We start from the raw sequence: 23388 nt of genomic DNA, 5'->3' as shown, positions 1-23388 counted from the left end.
ATTTTCCTAAAGCTAAAAACAAAACAAAAGAAGCAGTATCTTGCATACCTGCAAATATATTACGCAACCCAGAGCGACACCAGGAGAAAAGTTATCGCTAAGCAGATGTGACACACATCACTGCAACGAGAATTCAGGTTGATAGATGCCATTTGGGTGGAGGTGGCCTGTCGAAATCCATTGGTGGGTTGACAGACCCTTGGGCCTCTGGGGTTGGGGTGTACTTTTTGCAGTTGTCATGTGCCTGAGAGAAGAACAGTGGATCCAGTCTTGCTGAGTTGATTCACTGCATCCAGCAGTGTGCGCATTAGTCATTCCATTTTGAGGGGCCTAAGAGGAGCCTGGTTCTAGGCTAGGTACCTTATAACAACCCCAAACAGCAGGTTTGACCAGGCCCACCACTTTTTGCGGGTGGGAATTTGGGGTCTCAGAGAACTTAAGCAACACATCCCAGGCCAAGTCATACAAATGTCACAGTCCAGATTTAACCCAGGCTTGTGGGGTCCGGGACACACGGGCTGGGCAGGGGTAGCCCCTCCTCTGTGTGTCCCCTGGCTCCTTAACCCTTTGTCACTGAGTTCTTCCCTCTCTGCAAGCCATCTTTCCTGACCTGTAAAGTAGGGTGAGAATGCAGGGTAAGGCCTGCCATGGTGGGTACTGGGCTGCAGCCCACATCCTGATAACTCGAGGCTCTGTGTGCCTTTTGTGGGGCTGGGAAGAAGAACCTTCATGGCAGAGGAGTCAGCCCTTGATCTGCCGGTCTCTGCATCCGGTGGGGACACCTGGCTGCTGTCGGTCACCTCTGCATTTGAGTTAAACAGATGCCAGGCAGCTCTGAGAGGCTGTGCCTGTCTGCTGCTGCATGGTTTGAAATGTCACCTAATCTTATGCAGTTTTTCCCATGGAATAACTTTAACTGCCCTAACCCCACTTTACTTAGACTTTTGGTTGAGAGCTTGGCAAAGATGGTGACTGGTTTTTGTTTCTCTGCAGGTGGATCCCCACCAGGTGGCCGCTTCCATGAAGGACAGCACAGCTGCCAGCTGGCCGCTTTGCAACCATTCCTGCAACCCTCGTAGTGTACCCCAGGAAGCATGTTAATTTGAATCTTCTGAAGTCCAGAATCATAAGATAGGTAAAAATTCTCTTTGTCTGTGTCCAAATACATAAAATGCACCAAATAGAAGTAAGTTTTGGATGGTCTGCTGATTTGGCTTATTCGTGCATTGACAGGGATTGCTGGGAGCTGCTGAGCTGCTGGGGTCACACTGACCTGCCTGTGTGTGGAGGAATTCACTGTCCCCCTAGGGAGCTCTGCCCCAACCACTGATGGGGAGACCAAGTGACCTCTGCTTCTAATGGTTCCTGGCTTGGTATTTGAGGCTGCTAGACTCAAAGATTCTCCTAAAAAAAAGACCTGGAACACCTCTTAGCCTCTGGGGCTGAGCAGCAGCCCCAGGCTGGGTGAGCACTGTGGTCAGCACCACCTGTCAGGCCTCCTCGCCAGCCTCGGACCCCATGGAGCTTTCCCTTCCATCACTCCCAGAGGCACGAGTGGGAGAGGCTCCTCAGCTGTCAGCCCTTGTAGGTTTTGCTGTGAAGTGCTTTGGAGCAGCCTTTGTTGAGATTTGGATATGGGCAGAATCATAATTCACACCACGTATAAACCTACAAAGCAGGAAGTGGAGGTAGAGCTCCCCTCAGACCAATTCCTTCTTAAAGGGGAGGAAATGGGCCCAGAGGTCAGGCGGCTTTCAGAGCCCACACAGCTCTGCAGAGGCAGAGCTGACACTGGTGCGTGGCCTGCCTGACCCCCATGTGGTGATGCCTTCTCCATCCCATCTTATCTGTGCTGGGATGGGGGAAGGAAACTTCTCTGCCCTAGGACGCTGTGCCCAGGGCTGTGCCGGACACTTTTGCACCAGCTGGTCCTGCCTTCACAGCCTCAGCCCTTGACTGCCGGCGAGCCGTTGGCACACAGCAGAGACCAGCATGCTCTTCCCCAGGCACTGCTGAATGTGTCCTTCCTGTCCCCTTCCTCATTTGGCCTCCTTCACACTCTGAAACACCATTCAGCTGGGAAACTCAATGCTCCCCACCCACCAGGTGGGCTGCACGTTCATTGACTTCCGTCACAGGAACAGAATTTTCAGAACGCATCAGTAAGAGGTGTAAGAGGAGTTTTAGGCAGAATTTTAAAAGCACACACTCAAACAAATAGAGTTCATCCTGGAGAGAGGCACAGCGTGGTCTGGAGCTGGGAATATTTATGTTTTTGGTGGTGGAGATCTGTGGAGTGTGTGAGTCTACAGGAAGTTGGGGCTTGGTCTACAGGAGAAAAGTGATGGTCCATGCACAGGTAGAAAGAGATGTCTCATTTTATAAGGATGGCCTGTTTTATAGGAGGAAGGCAGGGCCCAGTCTACTGTGCTGTTTAAAGATGGGTGATCCAAGATGTTTTGCCTGAAAACATTCTTTGAAACTTTTGAATTTGTGTTTCTGACCGTTACTTTCTCAACTAAGCTCATCTGTTTCCTAATCTATCTTTAAGGGATTTGGGGCCTGAAAGAAGAAAGCATAACTGAGTTTATGGAGTACAGATGTGGGATAACCTTGGGGAACTTTGACCGAAAGTTGCAGTCTTCTTAAAAATACAACTTCAAAATTGCAAGTTTGTCTCCTTCCTACATTTTTATTTCTTCTATCCTAGCTCATGTTGATAGGCTAAACTGACAGGATTTGTGTGGTAAGTTTTCCTTGGGTTAAGGAATAATAAGTGGGTCACATTTACAGGCAGCTCTGAATACAGAAAGCACTGTGCTGAAAGAAAGGCTAGCAGGCTCTTCCGGGTGAGGGGCTCCTGCTAGGCACTGGGTATACAGTGCTATACTGTGGTTCACCCATGCTCTCCTTCAGTACAGCCTCTGAGGAAAGGGACCTGGGCAAACCCCTCAGGCTGGGCATCTTCTGTAGCACATCCACCTGAGAGATAGGCAACTGATGCTAATTTTTTAAAATTTTTACTGTTTTTCAGATCACAGAACCTATTGGTAACATCAAATTCAGTTCTGTTGCCCAGAACTAAAGTGATCTAGTCTATAACAACCTCGCATAAAAACATCCCGTGCCTCGGTGTCTTTCCCCTGGCACTGGGATGCTCCTGGCATAGAGACGCCTTCCAAACAGGCCTGAGTCTTGTATTTCCCTGCTCCGCCCCTCAACAGCCTAGGCCAGCAGGTGTCTTTGCACTCGATGTTAGGGTAGGCAAAGGAAGGAGGGGTGGGGTCTTGCCTTCCAAATGTTCAGGCTGAGATCTAGATCTCAACTTGGTTAGGAAGTGGCAGGCATATTAAAATCATACCACTTTCGGGAACCTGTCATGGAAATAAAAGCTCCCATTTACAAAGTATATGTAAAAGAACATTTATTGTACTATTGCTTAGAATGACAAGAAAACAAGAAAAACTTGAAAGTCCATCATTAGGGGGTGGTTTAAAAAAGTGTGACTTATCCACTCAGTGAGTCACACGGCTTTATAAAAATAATGACTTGGACCTACATGTAATAAGCTAGAAGGAGGCTTAATTGTTTAATGAGGAAAGCAAGTTTCTTTTTAAAAATTAGTATATGTTTATAATACATAACAATTACATTCATCTTGGAGAATTGGTGCATATACATATCGCTTCTTAATCATTTTTACTTCCTCTTCCTCTTGCCCTTCTGAGTAATATATGATTCCATTTCTATACAACATGTACTAACTACACACACACATACACACACACACAACTTACTTCCTGTGTATATATTTGCATAAGCAAAATTTTATATTAAAAACATCTGACAAAGTTTAAATTTTTTTTTTTTTTTTTGGTACCGGGGATCGAACTTGGGACCTTGCACTTGCGAGGCAGGCGCCGGAACCACTGAGCTAAATTCCCAGCCCCAAAGTTTAAATTTTTAAAAATCTTCTGGGAAGGGAAGAAAGAGCACAAAGTAGTTGAATGGTCCAGACAGGAAGTGGACAAATGGCAGCTGCCTCTGCCCACTGTGCACTTCCAGGTGGGGCCACCCTGGAAATGGCGAAGGCCAGCCCCGCACTAGGGATGCTCAAGCTGTGTCAGGATAGGGTGTATCGAGATCAGCTGCTGCAAAGCCTCTCACTTGTAAGTTTTTCGCAGGCCCAGGAACCTTGGGGTCTGGCTAAAGAGCGTGTCCCAGCCACATTTGACTGGAGGCTACCATGCTGCTGGTGTAGGACTTACAGCCTCCAGGGGCTCCTTGCTGTATCAATGGATCTTTCTTGCAGGGCTTACCTGACTATTAGCTATTGATTATAGCTGCATTTAGCCAAAAGAACCAATCCTTAAGACCCCTAATGGTCTCTGAGTCTATCAGAGCACTTGTTGTATTAAAGTTAGTTAAGAAGATGTGTGCCACCAGGACAGGGTTGCATTTTTTTTTTTTTTTGTCTTTTAGTCTAGAATGCTAGCACATGATTGGCTATCATTATTGCCATATAATGTATCATAGAAAAATACGTATTGAGTTAGTGCACTGGACTGATGGACTGGTGAGTGAATGGCTTCGGGGGATTCAAAAGAGGTTATCCATAGAAGATGAGCCTCTATGAGCACTCTGAGAAGGGAGAAAGGAGTGTACAATCTCCACTATGCAGAAAAATCTAATTCTGCTGTGATGACATTTTATAATATTTCAGTACCTTTGGGGCTCTGTTTCTGTACTTCCCCTTTTTCTAAAGAGGTTTGGGTCCCATCAAAGGCCATTGGGAAAAATATATGTAGATGTCTTTTGGGTCCTCCTCATCTGAGAGAAACAGAATTTGACTTTTTAGGCTCATAAAATGCCAAGGATTAAACTATCACCACAGAACTTACAAAATGCTTCCCAGATGTTATTAAATAAACAAACCACATAGCATTATATGCAACTCAAATCCTCAATGAATTGATTTAATCAAATATCAGAGCAAGGAAGAAATAACATTCCAATTTTAATGGCAAAAACAAAAAAGAAAAAATGAGGCTCAAACTGCTCTGCAGACACTCATGGCAGTCTCGCAAGCTGTTCTTGGGAATGGAGTTTAAGAAATACGTGGCCTTGGGTTAGGGAGAAATGGGGCTGCAGAGACTTCTGTGCAGAAATGCCCAGGTGTGTGGGGCTGTGTAGATGCCAGCCAGGTAGCTTCGGCTGCAGGCTTGTCGTGGTTCCTGCCTGGCCAGACACTCAGCACTCCTGGGTTAGCTGCCATAAGGTGGTGCCGGGTCGTGGGGCAGAGGCCTGATTCTTAGGAGGCTCAGATTCACTGCAATGAGCCCTGGCCCTGAGTGGGGGGTAGGAAGCCAGGTGAAATGTCCTGTATATGTCCCTGTGCTGCAGCAGTCACACTGGAATAAGCCGGAGTTCTAGTTCTCCCAGGCGGCATGGTCCCTGGCCTAGGGAAGCTGCATCCTGCTTCTGGGTCTCTAAATTTGGGGAAGCAGCAAAGAAAGGGTTGGTTGGACCCTGGAGTTGAGCTGTCACACAGTCTTCATGGTCTGGGGTCCAGCAGGAGGTGGGTGGAAGCTTAGCGGTCCAGTCTACCTCTTCACATCTTAGCCAATCAGTCCAGCTGAACCCTTTGAGCACCTGGAAACGTGCTTCGTCAGTGGCATCTCAAAAAGCTGGACAACTTTTCCAGTTCAGCTCTTTCCGATGGTCTCATTCCAACCTTCGCCTGCCAGCTCACCCTGTTCCACTCCGCGGCTCCCGAGAACGGGTGCTTTGTTAGGCTCAGACCTTTCTAGATGCGAAGACTTGGGGACTTGAGTGCTCTGCCTATCCTTTAGAGAACTTCTTCTGCAGTTCTGTAGTCTCCAGATACTGTTGTCCATCTGTCCTTGGCCATGACTACCCGTTAGAATTAGAGTCATTTGAACCCTGACACCTAAACTTCACTAAATCAGTCCCTGGGGACAGAACCAAAGCAGAATAGTTTCCTGTGGATTACACGGTGCAGCCTGAGTTGTTCCCTGAACCCAGGCAGCTTCTTGAGGGTTGTGTTACACCAGCAGACATCCTAGATTTCCATCCTGGCTCTTGACTCTACCCTGTGGGCAATTCTCCAGGTTCTGCTTTTTCCATTTGTTATACGGGGACAGTAATAGTACCTACCTCAGAGAGTTATTGAAAGGACTACATGAAAACATATGGAAGTCTAGAAGAGTCTATGATATGCAAATGTGCTCCGTGAAGTTTAATTCATGTGCCTAGGGCACAGCCTAGCACACGTTAACATACCATTGACAGGCATTACTCAAAGCATATTACATGTATGTTTAATGTATTTTGTTTTGTTGAAGGTCTAATATAAGAAAAATAACATAAGCAAGTTGTGACTTCAAGACTTCTTTACTGGGTAGCATCTATTGCCCCAAATTAGCCCACACCCTGGTGAACTCTCTGTGCCTTTGTCGCTCCATAAGTCTTCAAAAGCTCTACAAAAGTTCATATATATGAAAGCACCCAAAGTGACTAGAATACAAACTCGCCAGTCATCAGTCCAGTGTCTTTTGTTGCCTTTTGTCAAGCCTACATTGGGTATATAGAGATGTCCAGCTGGCTCTATGTGGAATGATGAAACCAATCCAACCAGGTAAAAGCATACGTTAACTGTACTGGTACAAAAGAGACGGACCAAGCCTGAGTGCACCTGGCCGGTGAGGGAACAGTGCTACGAAGTGCTTACTGTGTGCCAGGCGCTTTTCACACATTCCATAACCCTCCAAGGCAGTGTTCAAGCAATCTCCAGCTGTATGACAATGTAGTTTCTTAAAGTAAGATTATTTTGCTTGTGAATTTGTAGGTAGGAGGCTGCAGAGTGGGGCAGTAGCTCTCTGTCCCAAGAAGGCTCAGCAAGGGGCCCGGAGAGTCCACTCTCAACATGGCCCTCTGCGTCCTCCCCTAGCCACTGTGGGACCACCCTGTTGGCGAGGCTCTCAGACCCAGGCCAGTTCTGGGTTAGCCCGGTCAGAGTGGAAAGCTCTTGCCATAGGAATACAGCTCTCCATCTCAGCCTCTCCACTCCCCATTCCAAAGGGAGCCCTAGCTGTGCTTGGGGAGAAGCCAAACAAAGCAAAAGATTTCAACAGAGAAGGGAGGAAACACACCCACTGGGTTTCTCATAGCAACATAATCATGCACAGGCAGCAGCCTATTTCGGTGGGAGCCTGTTTCAGCTCCCTCCCCCCTGGTTAGTCACAGAATAGAAGGCACAAGCAGAAGGAGTGTGGGGTGGGGGAAGAGTGGGGCTGGGGCCTGGTGACCGGAGCCTGGTCTCAGATGCTCCCTCTGCTTGCTGAGGGACCACAGGCAGACATCCTCCTCCCTGATCTCAGGGTCCTTCTCTGAAAACCGGGAGAACTGGACCAGAGAGCTGTGGGGATCCTGTCTGTTCCGATTTCCTCTGATGATACAGTTCCGAGTCTTCTGTAGGGGACCAGGTGTCTCACAATCTTTTCTCTCCAAGAGGACGCTCAGAGGTTCAAGTAAGCAAACTAGATTAGGCCCCTTCTTCTCTTCCATTATTCTGCATGAGGCAGAGGGTAGGGACGGCTGGTGCTGCTGGGGCCTTTGGTCACTGGCCCCCAGCTCTACTCCAGATCCTAGTCAGAGAGAGGGGACCGGTAGGGTGGTGAAGGTGCTTCTTTCATTTGAATTTACCCCCCCCCCCCACTCGTGAACTCAAGCCCTTGGCTGCTTTTCCCTCGTCCTCCTCATTCTTCGTCTTCGCCTCTCCCTGTCGCTTGCTTCTGCCTCCACTTACCACCAGGTCTCCTCTCTGCCCAGGACCAGGTGACGGGGCCCCTCTGGTGCTACGCCCGGTCCTGGCCCTTTTCCTCAGAGGATTCTGAGGTTAGCTGAGGACACCGGGCTCACACTTCCAGGCTATCGAGGGTGAGGACAGAAGTAAAGAGGGCGTTCAGAGCAGATCTCTCCGGTGAGGACAGCGGTGGCTGAGGAGAGCGAGAGCTCTCAGCGCCCTCTTCGAGGTCCCTGTCCTTGACCCGGCGGAAGCTGAAAGTGCGGCTCTTTTTGGTCGACCTGGCCGGCCCAGGCGGTGGGAGCGAGGCGGTCCGCTCCGCCACCCGCCAGAGGCCGGTGAGAAGCGCTCGAAGTAAGGAGAGACGCGGTGTACAAAAATTCACACCTCCTGCTGCCGCCCAAACTCCCTTAAAAAAGGATCGAGAACCCTAATGGGTACGTGACACCCTCCCTCTCTCCCATAAAAGGGCCTTCAAAGCTGGTGGTGGAGGAGGGGCGGGAGGGGGCGGAGAGGCGGCGCGAGGACCGGGCGGCGGGCCGAGCTAGGCGGGCGCCTCTGTCCGCCTGCACCCCGGGGCAGGCCGCGGCCCGCAGTGGCCTCACCGCGCCGGGAGCCCCGGGCCCGGCCAGGGACAGTGCGCGGAGAAAGCCGGGCGACGACTGCAGCGGGCCAGCGGGGAAGGAGTTAAGGGCCCGCCCCGCCCGGACGCCCACCCCCGCCCCCCCGGACCGGCGTTCACCGAGGACGGAGCCCGGAATCGGCGGAGGAGCGGCTGAGGCGGAGGCCGGCGCGGCGAGGACCTGGCCCGTCCGCGGGAGCGCGGCCCCGGCGGGCGGAGAGCCACGCGCGCCCCGCCTGCGCTGCTGTCCTGCGCGCGCCCCGCAGCGAACGCGCCGCGCCGGGGAGCGGAGGCCGCCGAGAGCCCGCGGGCCGGGCCGGGGCGCAGGGGCGCAGGGGCGCAGGGGCGCCGAGCCGAGCGGAGCCGAGCGGAGCCGAGCGGAGCCGAGCAGAGCCGCCCGGCCGGGCCCTCCCCGCCCCCACTCACCGGCTCGGCCCGCGGGGACGCGGGGACGCGGGGCGCGCGGTTCCCCCGCCGGGCGGCAGAAGTTGAGCGGAGTTGGCGCCGCCTGGCCGGGTGGACTTCGCGAGCCTGCGGGCCGCCTCCCCCTGCGCGCCCGCAGCGCGGGTGGAGAGGGGCGGGAGGGGTCGGCGCCGGGAACTTGCAAGTGTTCGAAGCAGCGCGGAGCCGGCGTAGGAGAGAAAGCGAAGTGGAGACGCGGGAGCACTCGCCGCGGCCGGGCGCGCGGTCGGCGCCGCGGAGGGCCGGGCTCCGCTCGGCTTTTTTCCTCGCCCATCCCCGGCTCTCCCTTTAAAGCGACACCAGCTCCCTCGCTTTCTCTGCTGTCTCTGAGGCGCCGAACCCTGGCTGGCGCTTATGGGCATGAAACACTCCTCCCGCTGCCTGCTCCTCCGGAGGAAGATGGCGGAGAACGCCGCCGAGGGCGCCGAGGTAAGCGGGCGCCGGGGCGCACGGCCACCGCCCCGGCCGGGCCCGGCCCAGCCCCCGCCCCCGGCCCAGGCCGCCGCCCCGCGCCGAGTGCCAAACTTTCCGGCTTCATCCTGCTGGCTGCCGCCGGCCGGGTGTGCGCGTGTGCGCGCGTGTGTGTGCGCGTGCGTGTGTACGTGTGGGGGGACGATGCAGGTCTCAGGTCCCCTCCCTCTTGAAAACGCACAGGAGTTGCTCGCACCCTGCACGCTCGCTCTCCTGCCACCCGCTGCCCTGCCCCTTCCCCCGCCTCCTGAGCTGCGCCCCCGGCCGCGTTGGGCATCGGGGTCCCGGTCGGTGCCGGCCGGTCCGCCCCTGCACGCAGCCCCGCGAGCCTCTCCGGCCGCTGCTGGGCTCTGCCCCCGGATCCCGAGGCGGTCCTGGCCGGTGGTAGGACTCGGACACCCCACGGACCCCCGGCCCAGATGAGGCCGGAGAGGTGCGCAGTATTGTGGCGCGGGGGGCGCGGGGCCGCGGAGCTTCAGGACCGAGGACAGCGGCCGCGCTGCCGCAGCGGGGGGGGGGGGGGGTCGGGCGCCGGACGCGCCGCCGGAGCTGCCCTGCCTCGTCTCCGCGGGCCGAGCCGCAGTCCTGCTGGGCGCATCGTCCCGCGCGCTCCGGGTGCGCCCCTTCCCGCCTCGCACCGCCAGCGTCGCGGCCACCCGGCCGTTCCTCGAGCTCTGGGCACCTGTGGCCTCGGAGGCATCGGCGTGGACAGCCCCTTACCTTCCCGGAGGACCGGAGCGCCGAGTGGGGGCGGAGTGGGCCAGGTGCGCCCGGCCCTCACTCGGCGGCAGGGAAAAGACTCGGGAGCAAACTCTGGGCCGCTATTAATAGCCGGGCGTCTGCGGGCTGCCGCAGTTCACAGATGGCCACCGCGTGCGCGTGGCGCGCGTGGGGTAGGGTGCGGGGTGGCTCCGCGTCTTGCTGGAACGCTGGAAGGGCCCGGACCCTGCCCGGTCCTCTCTCCTGGAGTGCGCAGCTCCGCGGCTAACCCAGCCCCACGGCAGTCAGCGGAGCTGAGTCCGGTGCCCTCCGGGACTGGAGGTGGCGCGCCTGTGGAGCGCGCCCTGGGCCGGGGCTCCTGCGGGCTCCCGAGTCCAGGCAAAGCCGCGTGCGCGGGTCCCCACCCCACTCAGACCAGGGCTCGGCGCCCAGCCTTTCCCTGCCCCCCCGCCCTCTGCGCGCCCACTGGCGGAAGAGGTTTCCAAAAATAGCTGCTCCGAAGCCAGGTGGCTGGCGCGCTGGGAGCTGAAGGCACTGGCCCACTGGTGCCCCATCCCACCCCACCCCTGGCTCGTTTGCTTTTAAAGAAAGAAAGTTTTTGCGTGTCCCTGGCTCCGATGGCCCGCCTTCGCGCAGTTTGTGCAGACCCTGGCTGGCTCCCGCCGCGTGCGCTGGCGCCTCCACCCCGCGAGGGTTAAAGGCGTCGGGAGCAGGCGGCGCGGCGCGCGCCAGGCTATTTTTACTTGCTTCCCCCGCCGCTCCGCTCCCCCTTCTCAGCAGTCGCACATGCCAGCTCTGCTCAAGGCATCAATGAAACAGCAGTAGAGGCGGCCGAGCTCTTGTGGGCAAAAAATACCCCAGCCGCGCACGGGGCACAAAGGTGGCGAGGGCAGCATGGGCCCCAGCTGGGGCCCCTAGGAGAAAGGGGCGGGCAGGCGGCGGCTCAGCTCTCTGGAACTTCCTCAGAGAAGGGGTAGAACCAGGCTTGGTCAAACGTGCGCAGCTGAGGCATCCAGGCAGCGTGACTCTCACTTGGTTCTCCTCCAGGAGCTGGCTGGTTTTGGAATGAGCCAGGAGGAGAGTAGGGCTTCCCAGAGTGGGGTACTGTGGGCTCCCTGCATGTGGGGTGTGAGCGTGGTGGGGTGGGGAGGCAAGAGCTCCCTGGCCTGCAGCTGAGGGTCTTGGTCTGGGCAGGCAGTTCCCCGTCTGCTGTCAGGCAGGCTCTCTGTGTGGGAATGAGTAGGTGGGAGACCCACCCACCTGGCCCCTGTCCTCAAGGAGCTCACTGTCCAGGGGTCAGTTGTGCTGCGTAACCTGCAGCACCCCTTTCTGCTGTTTGCTGGTGTTGTATGCAAGCTCTTTCTTTCATTCCATTCTCTACAGTAATCCTTCAAGATAAGCAGAAGTTAACGTGCATTTCCTGTCTTCTGAGGCCCAGGTCGGGCAGTTTCTGGCAGTCAGCCGTGGGTGAGCCAGGCTTGGTGCATGGGTTCCCCCACCTTAGTTAGTTGCCCTTTGCTCTGCCCTCTAGCAGGGCGCCATGTGCGATGGGAGTGGACAAAGAGTCCCAGGAGAGGAATACTTTAAAGGGTGAGGTGCAGTGGTGGGGAGCAAGGAGGGTGGAGGAGGAGTTCTTTTGCAAGGGAACCCCAGGGAAAGATGCCCATGCTTTGGGCAGGAGGGAGAGAGTGATGAATAAAGTGACCTTGGTGTGACCACAGTCCCCTGTACTCAGTGAAGTGTGGAGTTGGCATGGGCCCCCCAGGGATGGCCCTGGGTGGCCTGGAGTGCATCTCTTCCCTGCTATCCTGAGCTGATTCTGCGAAGTATGGGAGCTGAGGAGAGTGATGGCCTCACATGCGGCCAACACGTGGAGCTGTTAGTTCTGCTCTCTGGGCCCCTCCAGTCGCTCCCCTTCCTCAGCTAAGGGCATCCCCACCCTCTGGCAGCCTCTGCGTTCCTCTCTAGGTCTCATCAGAAGCCGCGCCCATGGCTTCCTGAGCTGTCTAAAGAGCCCCCAGTCCTGCCCCTTTGCAGCTGCTGCCTGAGGCAAGTCACTCGCCTCTGCCTTCACTAAGGCATTGGCTCCTGAGCTGCTGGCCCTGACCAGGCCAGCCTTGCCATCACTCCTTGGCTGGCTCTTGAAAGCACAGATCTGCACATGTCCAGACCCTTCTTCCAAACTTTGGACGTTGCCTCGTTCCCTGCAGCAGACAATTTCCCTAGGACAGCAGACAAGGGCTTCAATACCTGCCGTGCAGTTCTCTGCAAAGACCGCTCACTCCAGACCTGAATGTGTCCTACGCTCTTTCCTCCCACTGGAAAATACCTTCCTGGACCGCAAGACCTAACTCCAGTGTCACTTCCTCTGGGCAGCCTGCCTGCCTCTCACTTTTCTGATTGCAAGATAATTGTCCTTTTATGTTTAGTCTTCCAGTTCAATAAGGAACATTTTTTGTATATTGTGTTCTTAGCACAGTCTGACACATGGTAAATAATACATGTGGTTCACAGAGTTGATCCACGTGATTGTGAACAAGCTCTTGGAGCCTTCTGGCTTTCTGAAAATTGGGGTTTCTGTCTCCCACACCTCTGCGGTACTTAAGTTACTGTGGACCTATAAAAGTCACAATGCATAAAGACTCTGGGAATCAAAGTGTTGCAGGAGAACGCTTTGGTTTTTCATGTACCTATTCACTATTCAGTAATTACTGCCTCTTACTATGGGGTGTTCCTCTGAATAGCAGGTTAAATGCATTAATCGCAATGCCCACTTAGGAACCATGGGGGATAATGGGCCCTTGTGAGCTGTCCTGTCCTTACTGGTTCTTGGTGAAAGGCTGGTACATTTTTTTGTGATGACGGCTACCTGATTAAGGTTTCATCACCTAAAGGGCAGCCTCCAGGGGTGCAAAAAAGAGAGTCCTTTTGGAGACTGTTTTTTGAATGTTCTTTGGCTTCTTGGCCCAGGGAGAGAGAGTAATAATGGGTTGAGAGAAATCCTGCATTATGACCGCCATGTCAGGAGCACCATTGAGTGCTGCCTGAGCTACGGGGAGACTGAACCGGCCTCTGGCATGGTGTATCTTGGTGGTGTTGGCTAATGGAACCTTCACTTTCAGCTGAAATGCATGGTCCCATTATACAAAGGTCAGGGAACCGAGGAAGAAGGGAGGAAGAGGTACTGTGCAGGTCCATTCTGGAGCTAGGCTGTCTGGTTTGAAATTTAGCTCGGGGTTTGGCAGATGTGTTGTTATGATGAACCAATTGCTTGACCTCCCTGGGCCTTGGAAGGTTGTTGGGATGATTCGGTGGGTTAATCCGTGCACAGGGCTAGGACGTTGCTGTGTTTGTGTGAATGCTTAATAAGCTTTTAGGAGTCTTGCCAAGGAAAGTGCAAACCGGATGGGCTCCCCCACTTCTTGTGTCTCCAGCCAAAACAGTCCATAAACCATTGTCCACATCAATTTTTCCTTCCTTGGCAAACACTGATTTCAGTCCTTAAGTGAGCTCAGGAGAATTACAAAGATGCCCCTATTTTTTTCTGGCAAATTTGGTTTTGCAAAGAGTCCTAAATTGGCTTTTGGCTGTCAGAGAGGGGGGAACACAGCACTCCCATCTCCAATTCAAGAGTGGGTTTTATTTCTTCCTCTGCTGAGTGCAATGAGCAGTGATTCTCACATGCCAGTGTGGAATGTGCAAAGTCTGTAAGAACACTATTTACACCTTGGCGTCTGTGTGCCAGCAGGAAAACATGAGCACTGTATGAACAGCGTGTGTGTGTGTGAGACACTGGAGCGCGGTCCCTTAGGACCTGACTTGGGTCAGGACAGACAGAGCAAGAACAGGCAGAAAAGGACCTGACAAGGTCATCGTGTCCATATTCCTGCCTCTGAACTCTCTTGACTCAAAATGTGAAATTGCCACATGGCTTCTTGTTAAAAGGCTTCAGAGATGACAATGTGCCCAAACTCTCAGTGTCTCAGTAGTCAGGAAACTTCGCTTCGGGAGTCTGCATTCCAGGCACCTTTGTTTAGTTATCCGGAGTGGGGACAGAAACTCCTTGGTGACATTTCCAATTTGGGACATGTGAGGCTCTCACCTTCTTTACTAGTTCTGTTCCAAACACCGTCAAACTCTTTCTGTGATAGTCTGTATTAGCTTTCTCAGAGAAGGAGTGGAGAGGGGGCATCCTCCATTACCTGGGCCTGTGCATCTTTCACACACCAAGTGGCTCTTCTTCACTCATTATTGGAATTCCCTCGAGCATCACAGCTTTTCCCAGGTTTGTCATGGGTGAGCCATAAGGAAAAGATTTCTTAAAGTGTGATTTCATAAGAGTGAACAGCGGGCATGCACACTTTCATTATGTCACTTTTCATTATGACACCTCCTTTACTTCTGGGCCAATGCTTCTCTACATGGAGCATAGATTTATTAGTGTGTGTGCATGCACACAAGGTGGTTTTCTGGTATATCCTATCTGTACTCTCCTGTTTCTCTAGAAGTCCTAGGAATTGTGCATGATGAGAACCCTTTCCCTCCACATATGCCTTAAAATGCTCACATTATGCATTCCAGCATGTGGAACACTATGTGGTCCACACATACTGTCCCCATTGTACAGATGAAGGCCTGAGGCCTAGAAAGTTAGTGTAACTTACCTACGATGCCAAAGCTGGTAAGTGATGGAGCTAGGGCTCAAACTCTGGCTTTCAAATGACTGAGACCCATGCCTTCCCATCCACTGGTCTGCAAAGCCATGAGATGACTGCAGCGGAGACTGAGGATCCGAAGAGAATGGGTGGAGAAGGGGACAGGAGTAACTGGAGTGCTCAGTTTGTAGAAATCTAGGAAGGGATCCAGCCCCACATTCCTTTTCCCAGCCCTTCTGTTGCTGCCACCCTCACTCCGAAGTCCTCAGGACTGTGCCCTGTGACCTTGTGGCAGCATGGCTGTCTCCTTGCTCCCTCCTCACCCCTCATCCCGTGGCTCAGCGCCCCCAATGGTCAGGAGCCAGAGCTCCCATCTGAGCAAGTGCATCACTCTGGGAACTGCCTGAGGCCATCAGCATGGTGCCTGGACGGTGCCAGATCCTGAACATGGATGGAAGGAGTGCCAAAGCCTGCAGGACGGGCCCACTTTATCGCCTGTGTTAGTTTCCTAGGGTTGCTCTAACAAAGTACTACAAACTGGGTGGCTTAAAACAGCAGAAATTTATTCTCTTGCAGTTCTGGAGGCCAGAATCTGAAGTCCAGGTGTCAGTAGGGTTGGTTCCTTCTAGAGGTTCTGATAGAAAATCTGTTCCTTGTCTTTCTCCTAGCTTTGGGTAATTGCCAGTTATGCTGGGCATTCTTTGGCTTGTAGCTGTATCATTGCAATGTCTGCCTCCATCTGCACATGGCTTCTTCCGTGTGTGTGTAACTTCTTCTCTTCTTCTTTGAAGGATGCCAGTCCTATTAGACCAGCCACCCCTTCAAATTCAATATATCTTCATTTTAGCTCAATTATATTTACAAAGACTTTATTTCTCAGTGAGGTCACATTCACAGGTACCAGGGGTTAGGAATCTAAAACCTCTTTTAGGGGGACACAACTTACAACCTTACTCAACACATGGTAAGTCCACTGTTAGTTGGCCGGTAGTCTCTGCCTCTCTCTCTCTCTCCTGCTATCCACATCACCCACTGGCTTCCCATGCTCTTTATCATGGCATTTTCCTTGGACGGCAGCAGTAATTATAACAAGAACTAGCATTTTAATGTCCATATTATGTGTTGGGTGCAGTGTTGAGTGCTTTGTAAGCATTGCCTTATTGAATTTTCACAACAATAATACAAAGCAACTCTTCATAATTGCATTTTGCCCTTGAAGAAACGGGAACTCACATAGTTCATTGTGTTGGCCGATATCACAGAGCTAGCAGGAAGCAGAGTAGACTGCTCAGAGCTGCATGGTGCCCTGTGCCGACCTGGGCCTCTGCTGCTCTCCGTCCGCACTCGCAGCCTCAAGCCTGTCTCCCTCTTTGCCCAAACCTGGCCCTCCCTCACCTGCCTGGACATTCAGGAAGGAACTGGCACATTTCCAGACGTGAGAAAGGGGCTAGGACGAATGGGAGGCCTTGGCCTGTAACAGGCTCCTATGGGCTAGATCCTGCTTCGTTCCTGTTTATGTGCTTTGTAGTAACCAGAAGAATTATTTTAGTGGCAGAATTTTGGGCCTATTAATAGCTTATCCGAAGAGCTATTCTGGAGGGCAAGAGGGACAATGAGTCCCTTGGCACCATCTAAAAAAATTAAACCTGAGGCTCCTGCTTTCTTGGCTTTGTGTGGAGGTTGAGTGCTGGCTCCTCTGCCTGGAAGCAGAGACCTCCTTGCTCCCGCATCCTGGCTTGCCCCGGTTACCGCATTGATCTGTGCCTGGTTTCACCGTGGGTGATAGGACTGTATGGCCTTATCCCGTAGGGTCACTGTGCGAATTGCACGAGTTGTTTCAGGTCAGATGCAGGTCTGAATCACAGTAAGTGCTTGAGAGAGGTTAGCTGTCATTAGTCATCAGGGCTTACCTGGTGGTGTCCCAGAGCGAGAGCAGATCCAGTGAAGGGTCTTTCTGGTGATGCTGGCTGGGAGAATGGGAGGCACGCAGTTGAGGAAAGGCCTCTCTGACTCAGGTCATTCGTCCTCAGGCCAGCCAGCCAGGGCCAGGACCAGCCTGGAGCCAAGGTTCTGTGGCACCCACGCCAGCGCTCCACAGTGCCCCTGTGCAGAGCTCCCCCATGAGAACTGAGGGCTCTCTGTGGTCCCACACTAGTTCACACTGGTCTGTGGCCTCCCGCTGTCACATCTGCAGTCACAGCTACGTGAAACCTCAGCTGTCCTAACTGATGTGAGGACATGGGGGCTGGGAGTATCAGCCTGCCAGATTAAGGACATTTGGAAGGATCCTCAGTGTCCCAGACGCCTTGTGTCCCTCTCAAGCTTGCTGCTTAAAGAGCACATGTCCTAGTTCTTTATTATCGCATGGGTGGCAGACTTTCCCCCATGTTCCTACTGAGAGAAACTGAGGCACTGGAGAAGGAGAGAGAGAAGAGGGTTCCCAGCCTCACGGAGCAGACTGGATGTTAAACTCTCTGCCTTCTTGGCATAAATCCTGGAGATTAGATGCTGTGTGTGTGGCCCTACTGGAGAGAGCTGGTCCAGACAAGGCCAAATTGGGCTAATCCCACTTCAAAGCGATGGCTATTAGCAGTCACCAATTAGAGCTGCTTTTGTCACTCTAGTGTGAAAGATAATCTCCTTTTAGCCCAGTAAAGTGGAGACCTTTTAAGACCGGCCTCACAGAAAATGAAAGGCTGCAATTCCTCCAGTACCTTACATCCAAGGACTTCATCTCTCACTGACAAGCAGTTATGACAGCAGTTCTCCAGAGAGGCTCAATCAGAAGATTCCACAAGTGAGTGCAGCCCGTCGTAAGTGTAGACAGGATCCTAATTAGGGCATGTTCTCTATTAACATGCATTAGTTCAACTTCTCCCTACAGTTAGGTACTAGGAAATTGGGGACTGTTTAATGAAGAAGAAAGAAAATAGACTTGTACGTTTTACATGCCATGCTAACTTTCTTTTGTTAGGATCTCTTTTTACTTCACCCTTTCCCCAAGTTGAAACTGTAGGCCCTCATTCTAGAAGGCTGAGGCAGGAGGATTTGAGCCTAGCCTGGGCAACTTAATGACTCACTGAGATCCCGTGTCAAAAGCTGGGGATGGGGCTGCAGAGAAGTGCAGTGTGAAGGCCTTGGGCTGGGTCTCCAGTCCTGGAGTGGGCTGGGGTGGGGAATGCTGTGGGCTTCATGTGGTGTAGGGGAGAGTCCTGGAGTCAAGCCTGAGTTTCAGTCCCATTTTCAGCCCTGTGGCTCGGCAATCCAGTCTGCAGGGTAGGCTCAAGGATTCACCTTACTAACAGGCTAAGACATGCAGAAGTGTGACCGGCTGGGTATGTGGCTCTGTGGCAGAGACACACAAGGCTGTGGGCTCCATCTCGAGCCCTGGAAGAAAACTTGGCAAATGCCCTCTGCACTGGCAGTTTATCTGCTCAGTTTTGCTTTGAGGGGGAAGTTGTAGCTCAGAGGAGGAATAGTTGGGTGAGAGTGGATTTGAACCAGCTACTCCGGCAGACCGGAAAGGGGTAGCACAGGTGCAGGTGGGGTGGTATCCAGGCAGCTGAGCTCCTAGGTGCCCGGAGCATAGTACTGCAGTCCAGGTGTGTCAGGGCTTTTGCAGCCCCTAGCATGTGCTGCCTGAGGTGCCTGTTGACCCCTGGCCCCCAGCTTCCGAGCTAGTGCCAGGCTGTGCAGTCTCGGCACAGGCTCGTGTTAGGGTGAGTCTGGTGGGAAGAGACTTGTGTCAGCAAGGTTGTGCACTCCTGACTGTGTAGCTGACGGCCACAACTATCAGTGCCTCGGCTTCCTCTGGGGCTGGTTCTGGGTGGCCTCCTCCTGTCCCCGTGTTCCTGCCCGCCGATGATCTCCACTCTCTTGGCTCCTGCTGTGGCTGAACAGAAGCTTGAGAATGGGAAGCTTGGTCCCCAGAGGGTGGTGTTGGAGCTGGTGCAGACCTCTGAGGTGGTGAGTGAGACCCGGGCCTCTCACAGGGGAGACTGAGCACTCTGCTTCCTGTCCGAGCTGTGACTGCTTCCACCATGATGTGCTGCCTTTGCTCCGCACCAGAGGCTGAGCCAGTGGACAGCCTGGTTTCTGACCCTGATCTTCCAAAGCTGTGATCTGGATATGCTTGTATCTTCATTATAGTAGCAAAAAGCTGACGACAGCGTACTGGGACTGCAGACTTTTCAGGGTGTCCCCTCAAGTCCTCCCTTTCTCTAACCAGACGCCCCTTCTGCCATCCTCGTCTTGCTCAGCACTAAACCACCAAAGCTGCAAACCTAGATCCTCTCTCTCCCTCTCCCCAACAAGACCTGTTTCTCCTCTTGTGCTTAGTCTGTCCTCTGTGTCCCAGGCCTGCCGTGGCCACCTGGTTCTGGTCAGCCTGGTCACTGGAGTGCCTTCTGGATGTGCTCCACATACCACTCTTCCCTTGCGTGGCCTGCTCTCGCAATGGCATGGACACACATTCTAATGAGGAAATCTGATGGTCCCTCTCCCTTAAGACCCTTTTGTGGCTCTTCTGCTATTCTCAGGATGATGCCCACCTCCTCATGTGGCCTGTGGCCACTGCAGAAATACCCTGAAGAAATGCCTTTCCATTTGTTTCTGCCCAGCCACACAAGTACCTGCTCTCTTCCTCATACCCTGGGGAAGTTCATTTTCCTTCAGATCTTGACTCAGAAGCTGCTGCTTCTTCCAGTAGGCCTTCGTGGCACCATCTCTCACCTGGTCTGGCTTAGTTCTCCCTCCTGTATTACTGTGTAGTAACAGGGCACATACTGTGGTGTTCTCCGGGTCCCTGTTTCATGGTCCGAGAGCCAAGCACACGTTTTGTAAGAGTGGGCACAGACTGTGTGGTTCATCATTGGTCCCCGTACCTGCCGCAGAACTTCTACAATTCCAGTCTGAAAACCTGTTCAGTGAGTGGCTGTTGCCAGCTGCGTGTTTCCTGTGTGGAGATGTCCTCTGGATGAAACAATCACATGAATATCTGCTTATTTCCGGTTGATATGGCCCTAGCCATATCAGTCAACAGGATCCCAGGAGAGAGTAAATCTCAGGGGTCACAGCTGTCATCCCCCTGAAGACACATGGTCAGCATGAACTGCAAAAGAAGATTTTCAGATGGATAAGGGGAACCGGAAGGGCGGAAGTTTCAGCAGAATCTGGGCACTAGAGCTTTGCCTGGGGCAAATGAGAATCCGTCGGACTTTGGCAGCGGAAGTGGCAGTGGAGACACCCCGAGCAGGGCTCCCCAGTTCCTGGACCACAGACCAGTACCTGTCCATGGCCAGCTTCACCTACATTTGTAGTTGCTCCCTGGCCTGCTGACAGGTCAGCAGAAGCATCGGATTCTCCCAGGATCAGAACCCTCTGAGACCTTCTGTGAGGGGTCTGGGTCGTGTACTCTTTGGGTCTTGCTGAGCCCCACCCCTCCCTCCTTCCCTGTCCATGGACAAACTTTCTTCCACAAAACTGGGTTCCTGGTGCCAAAAAGGTTGGGGACCACAGCCCTAGAGGCTCCCCTGAAAGCCTGGCTTGCCGCAGGTTTAGGGTTTGGAACAGCCCTGCATTTTCCCACTTGGTTGAACCCTCATTCTGGGCTACACATGGAGGGAGATGTCCCAGAGCAGCAGTCTGAGCCACTCCGAGGCTCAAGTCCTCTCTGCAGGGTGGACTTGTCTCCTGCTCCCCACAGGGCCCTGACCTGTTCCACTTCCGCTTGTTCTTGGTGCAGCATTGCCCTGCAATCTTCTACCTACAAGGTTAAAAATAAGATGTCCCTGCTTCAGGATGTGAAGAAAAGCAGGCCAACAGCATGGGCTGCCTGCACTGCAGGGCCTGGGCTTTTGCCCATGAGGCCAGCTCTGTTGGCTTTTCTTGGAGGCTCTGCCAAGCTTGTACTACCCCTTTCTTTCTCTGCCTCAGAGATCCAAATCCATAGTGCGCCTTTGTCCATATCCCCACTGCTAGGGCATGACTTCCAGGCAGGGTGTCGGGGGTCTGCCGTAAGCCCTGAGGAGAAAGTGCCTGCACCGTCCTTGGTCCTTCACCCCAGCCCTCTGGTCCTCAGCTGACTGCAGAGGACCAGGCACCAGAACCCGTGCTCCCGACTCAGGTGTCACAGGCCAACAGCTGGGCCCACAGCCAGTCACAGTCCAAGAAGGGGCTGGGCCATCCCCACCCAGCTCAGCACATGGGGCTGCCACTTACTCTGGCAGCAGGTGTCCTGATAGGTAGGGGTGCTGCACAAATTCCGCTTGTCCTTCAGCGGAGCCCCCAGCGCAGTGCTATGTCTTCTCCCTTACTGAAGGGCTGGGAGCTGGAGATAAGCCTGCCTCTCCCAGACATGCCTGCATCTGCTAGATTTGTGATGTGGAGCACGAAGAGATGTTTCCCTGCTCGGTGGCAAATGGCACAGAAAGTGGAGGTCTGGGGAAAGCAGGGAGGTGCTGTCAGTCTGGGGTTCAGCTCCGTGGGGCGCAGGACTCCTCAGGGCCCCTGACCCCAACTGAGGACCGAGGGCAAGCAGCCCGCAGGGTTATTTGTCTGGGAGGGAACCTTTGTCCAGAAACCTCTGCCTTCTTTTGGCTCTCCGCCCGCTGACCTTTTCCCTCCTTTCCCCTCTCATCCCCTCTCGTGGGCCTCTAGGCTGCTAAGAGCAACAGCTCTTCATTTTCCCAGGTGGGAGAGACTAGGAAGGGTTTGCTCTCCAAGTGGCAGCCCTAGCTGAGATCTGTACCTGTTTGCCGCCAGTTGATGCATAACTCGCCCGTTCTGAACGTAGAAAGGAGTGAGGCGGCAGGCAGAGTTGAGCTTCCCTGCCGTTAAAGCCTTTCTTCTCTGTGCCCTCGGTATGCAGGGCTGGGCTATTGCTTCTAAAGCACCAGAGCCTGGCTTCTCTCCCAGGACCCAGGGGTGAGCCAGGATGCTGCATCCCCTTTGGGTGCCAGCGCAGCACCAGCGGCCAAGCTCCAAACTGGGCCTTGGGAGTAATGAGAGCACTGCCGTCCCTGCAGTGACCCAGCTCGGACACGGCTCCTGCCCCGCCTTGGAGCCCCGTGTGCCTCACTGCGTCCTCTTGGCCTTGTCTCAGCGGATCCATCGGGCATTAGATGCCATTGGCCATTGCATTCACTCCATGCCTCTGCTTTTCAGGCTGCTCTCATTTGGTCCCTAAATGTCCCCGAGGGCTCTGTAGGGGCCTGATCCCTGCGTGGCGGTGCTGCTTTCAGGAACTGGGGCCAGTGGAGGAACCGAGGAGTCTGGGGACATGCTCTTCAGGGAGATGTTGGGCCCCTGGCCCCTCCCTCCCTTTTCCCTTCCCCACCGCAAGGAGAACACACCTGTCCTGTGCCTCCTGCTCTCATGTGCCCCCACGCACACAAAGCAAAAAGGCCAAGGGACCACGACCTCTGAAGCTACGATCCAGAACAAATAACAGGAAGGTGAGTAACACGATCCTGCCTCCTTGGCTGTTCTCTGTTGAATCTTCATGTGGATTTTTCTTCCTTGCTTGAAGGTGCTGCCTGCAGCTTGCTGTCCTGTTTGACCTCATCCTCTTCCAGGTCTTGGGAGATTCAGACCTGTACTCTGGCTGGCTTTCTCTCGGCCATGGTTCTGCAGGCCCTTCTGACTCAACATGACCCCTGCTGGACTCCTTAGCTCTGCTCCCAGTGAGCTCATCTGCCTTTGTCCTTGTGTGCCCATCTCCCTGTGGGCACTGCCTTTCTCCCCTTCATCCCAGCCAGAAGTCAGGAATGAGAAGAGGCCTCCCTCAGTCTCAGCTTTCTTCCTCCAATCGCAGCTAGTTCATAACAAAATCCTGCTAATTCCTCTTTTCATTTTTCAGTGCTGGGGATCAGACATGGGCCTTTGCACCTGTCAGGCAAGCGTGTTCTGCTTCCGTCTCCTTCCGTTTGTCCACACTGTCTTGCCAGGGGATGCAGCTGGCTTTCTGGTACTGTTCTTGCTCTTTGAGTGTGCTCCCCATGCTGCCCCACAATGCCCGGACTCCAGAGGTGCAGGACTTGCTGGGGGGACATATGGATGGATAGGTGAATGAAAGAGTGTTGTGGGTAGAGTTCACCCACTCAGAGGGCCCTGGATGGCCTGCAGCTGGCTGGCATCGTGTGGTACCAAGGATCACCCACCTCATTGGGCCTTACTGGCCACTGAGTAATTTTAGGTTCATGGGACTCAGGGAACTAGGGTTGGAGTCCTATGTGGCAGGTCTTTCCAAGACTTTTCGTCTCTGGTTCTCAGTTGCTCTGCCTTTACCATACAGCACCCTCCCCAGGAGGAGGATGACTATGATGGAGAGGGAACCTGGAGAAGTGGCTGAGGCCACAAGGAGATATTTTATAGTTTCTTATGTGAAACATTTTTCAGTCCTTCCAGCATCATGCAGTTCTCCCAGAAAATCCTAATGGGGACCCTATGCCTTCTTTGTCCCTCTTTGCCTCGTGACAGAGTGGGTTTGGTCTTGAGGATTCTGGAAGCTTCTTTACAGGGGTCTGACATCTGAACCGAACATAGTATGTACCTGCTGAGCAGGTCACTCCTCTTTCAACTTCCCTGGCTGGGGTAGGGTGCTGACAGGGTGACCACTGTGGGTCCTATGGACC

The 23388-nt window shown here is 53.7% G+C and overlaps 1 protein-coding gene and 1 long non-coding RNA gene across 5 annotated transcripts in view; one reads left to right on the top strand and one right to left on the bottom strand.

The window, feature by feature from the left end:
• Positions 1–3409: 3409 nt before the first annotated feature.
• On the bottom strand, positions 3410–8506 carry LOC110346645 (uncharacterized). The gene is made up of 2 exons (XR_002390806.2): positions 7829–8506; positions 3410–7667 (listed from the first exon to the last, which is right to left on the bottom strand). It is a non-coding gene; the product is annotated as an uncharacterized LOC110346645 (long non-coding RNA).
• Positions 8507–8882: 376 nt separating this feature from the next.
• Positions 8883–23388, top strand: part of Prmt8 (protein arginine methyltransferase 8) — an 80431-nt gene continuing 65925 nt past the window's right edge. The window contains exon 1 of one of the 4 annotated variants that reach the window (XM_004869350.3): positions 8883–9338. In XM_004869350.3, the coding sequence (XP_004869407.1) occupies positions 9264–9338 (75 nt within the window). In that variant the 5' untranslated portion in view covers positions 8883–9263. Of the gene's footprint in view, positions 9339–9456; positions 9814–10633; positions 22210–23388 lie in introns of those variants that run through there. The other 3 variants (XM_004869349.3, XM_021248161.2, XM_087214206.1) reach the window with 3 other exon arrangements.

The sequence above is a fragment of the Heterocephalus glaber genome, unplaced genomic scaffold (assembly GCF_053883595.1).
Source record: "Heterocephalus glaber isolate CG9 unplaced genomic scaffold, H.glaber_assembly_v1.0 deba00001444, whole genome shotgun sequence".
In the NCBI taxonomy this organism is placed as follows: Eukaryota; Metazoa; Chordata; class Mammalia; order Rodentia; family Bathyergidae; genus Heterocephalus; species Heterocephalus glaber.
Note: the sequence above shows the minus strand (reverse complement) of the source record. Positions and strands in the feature narration are given on the sequence as shown.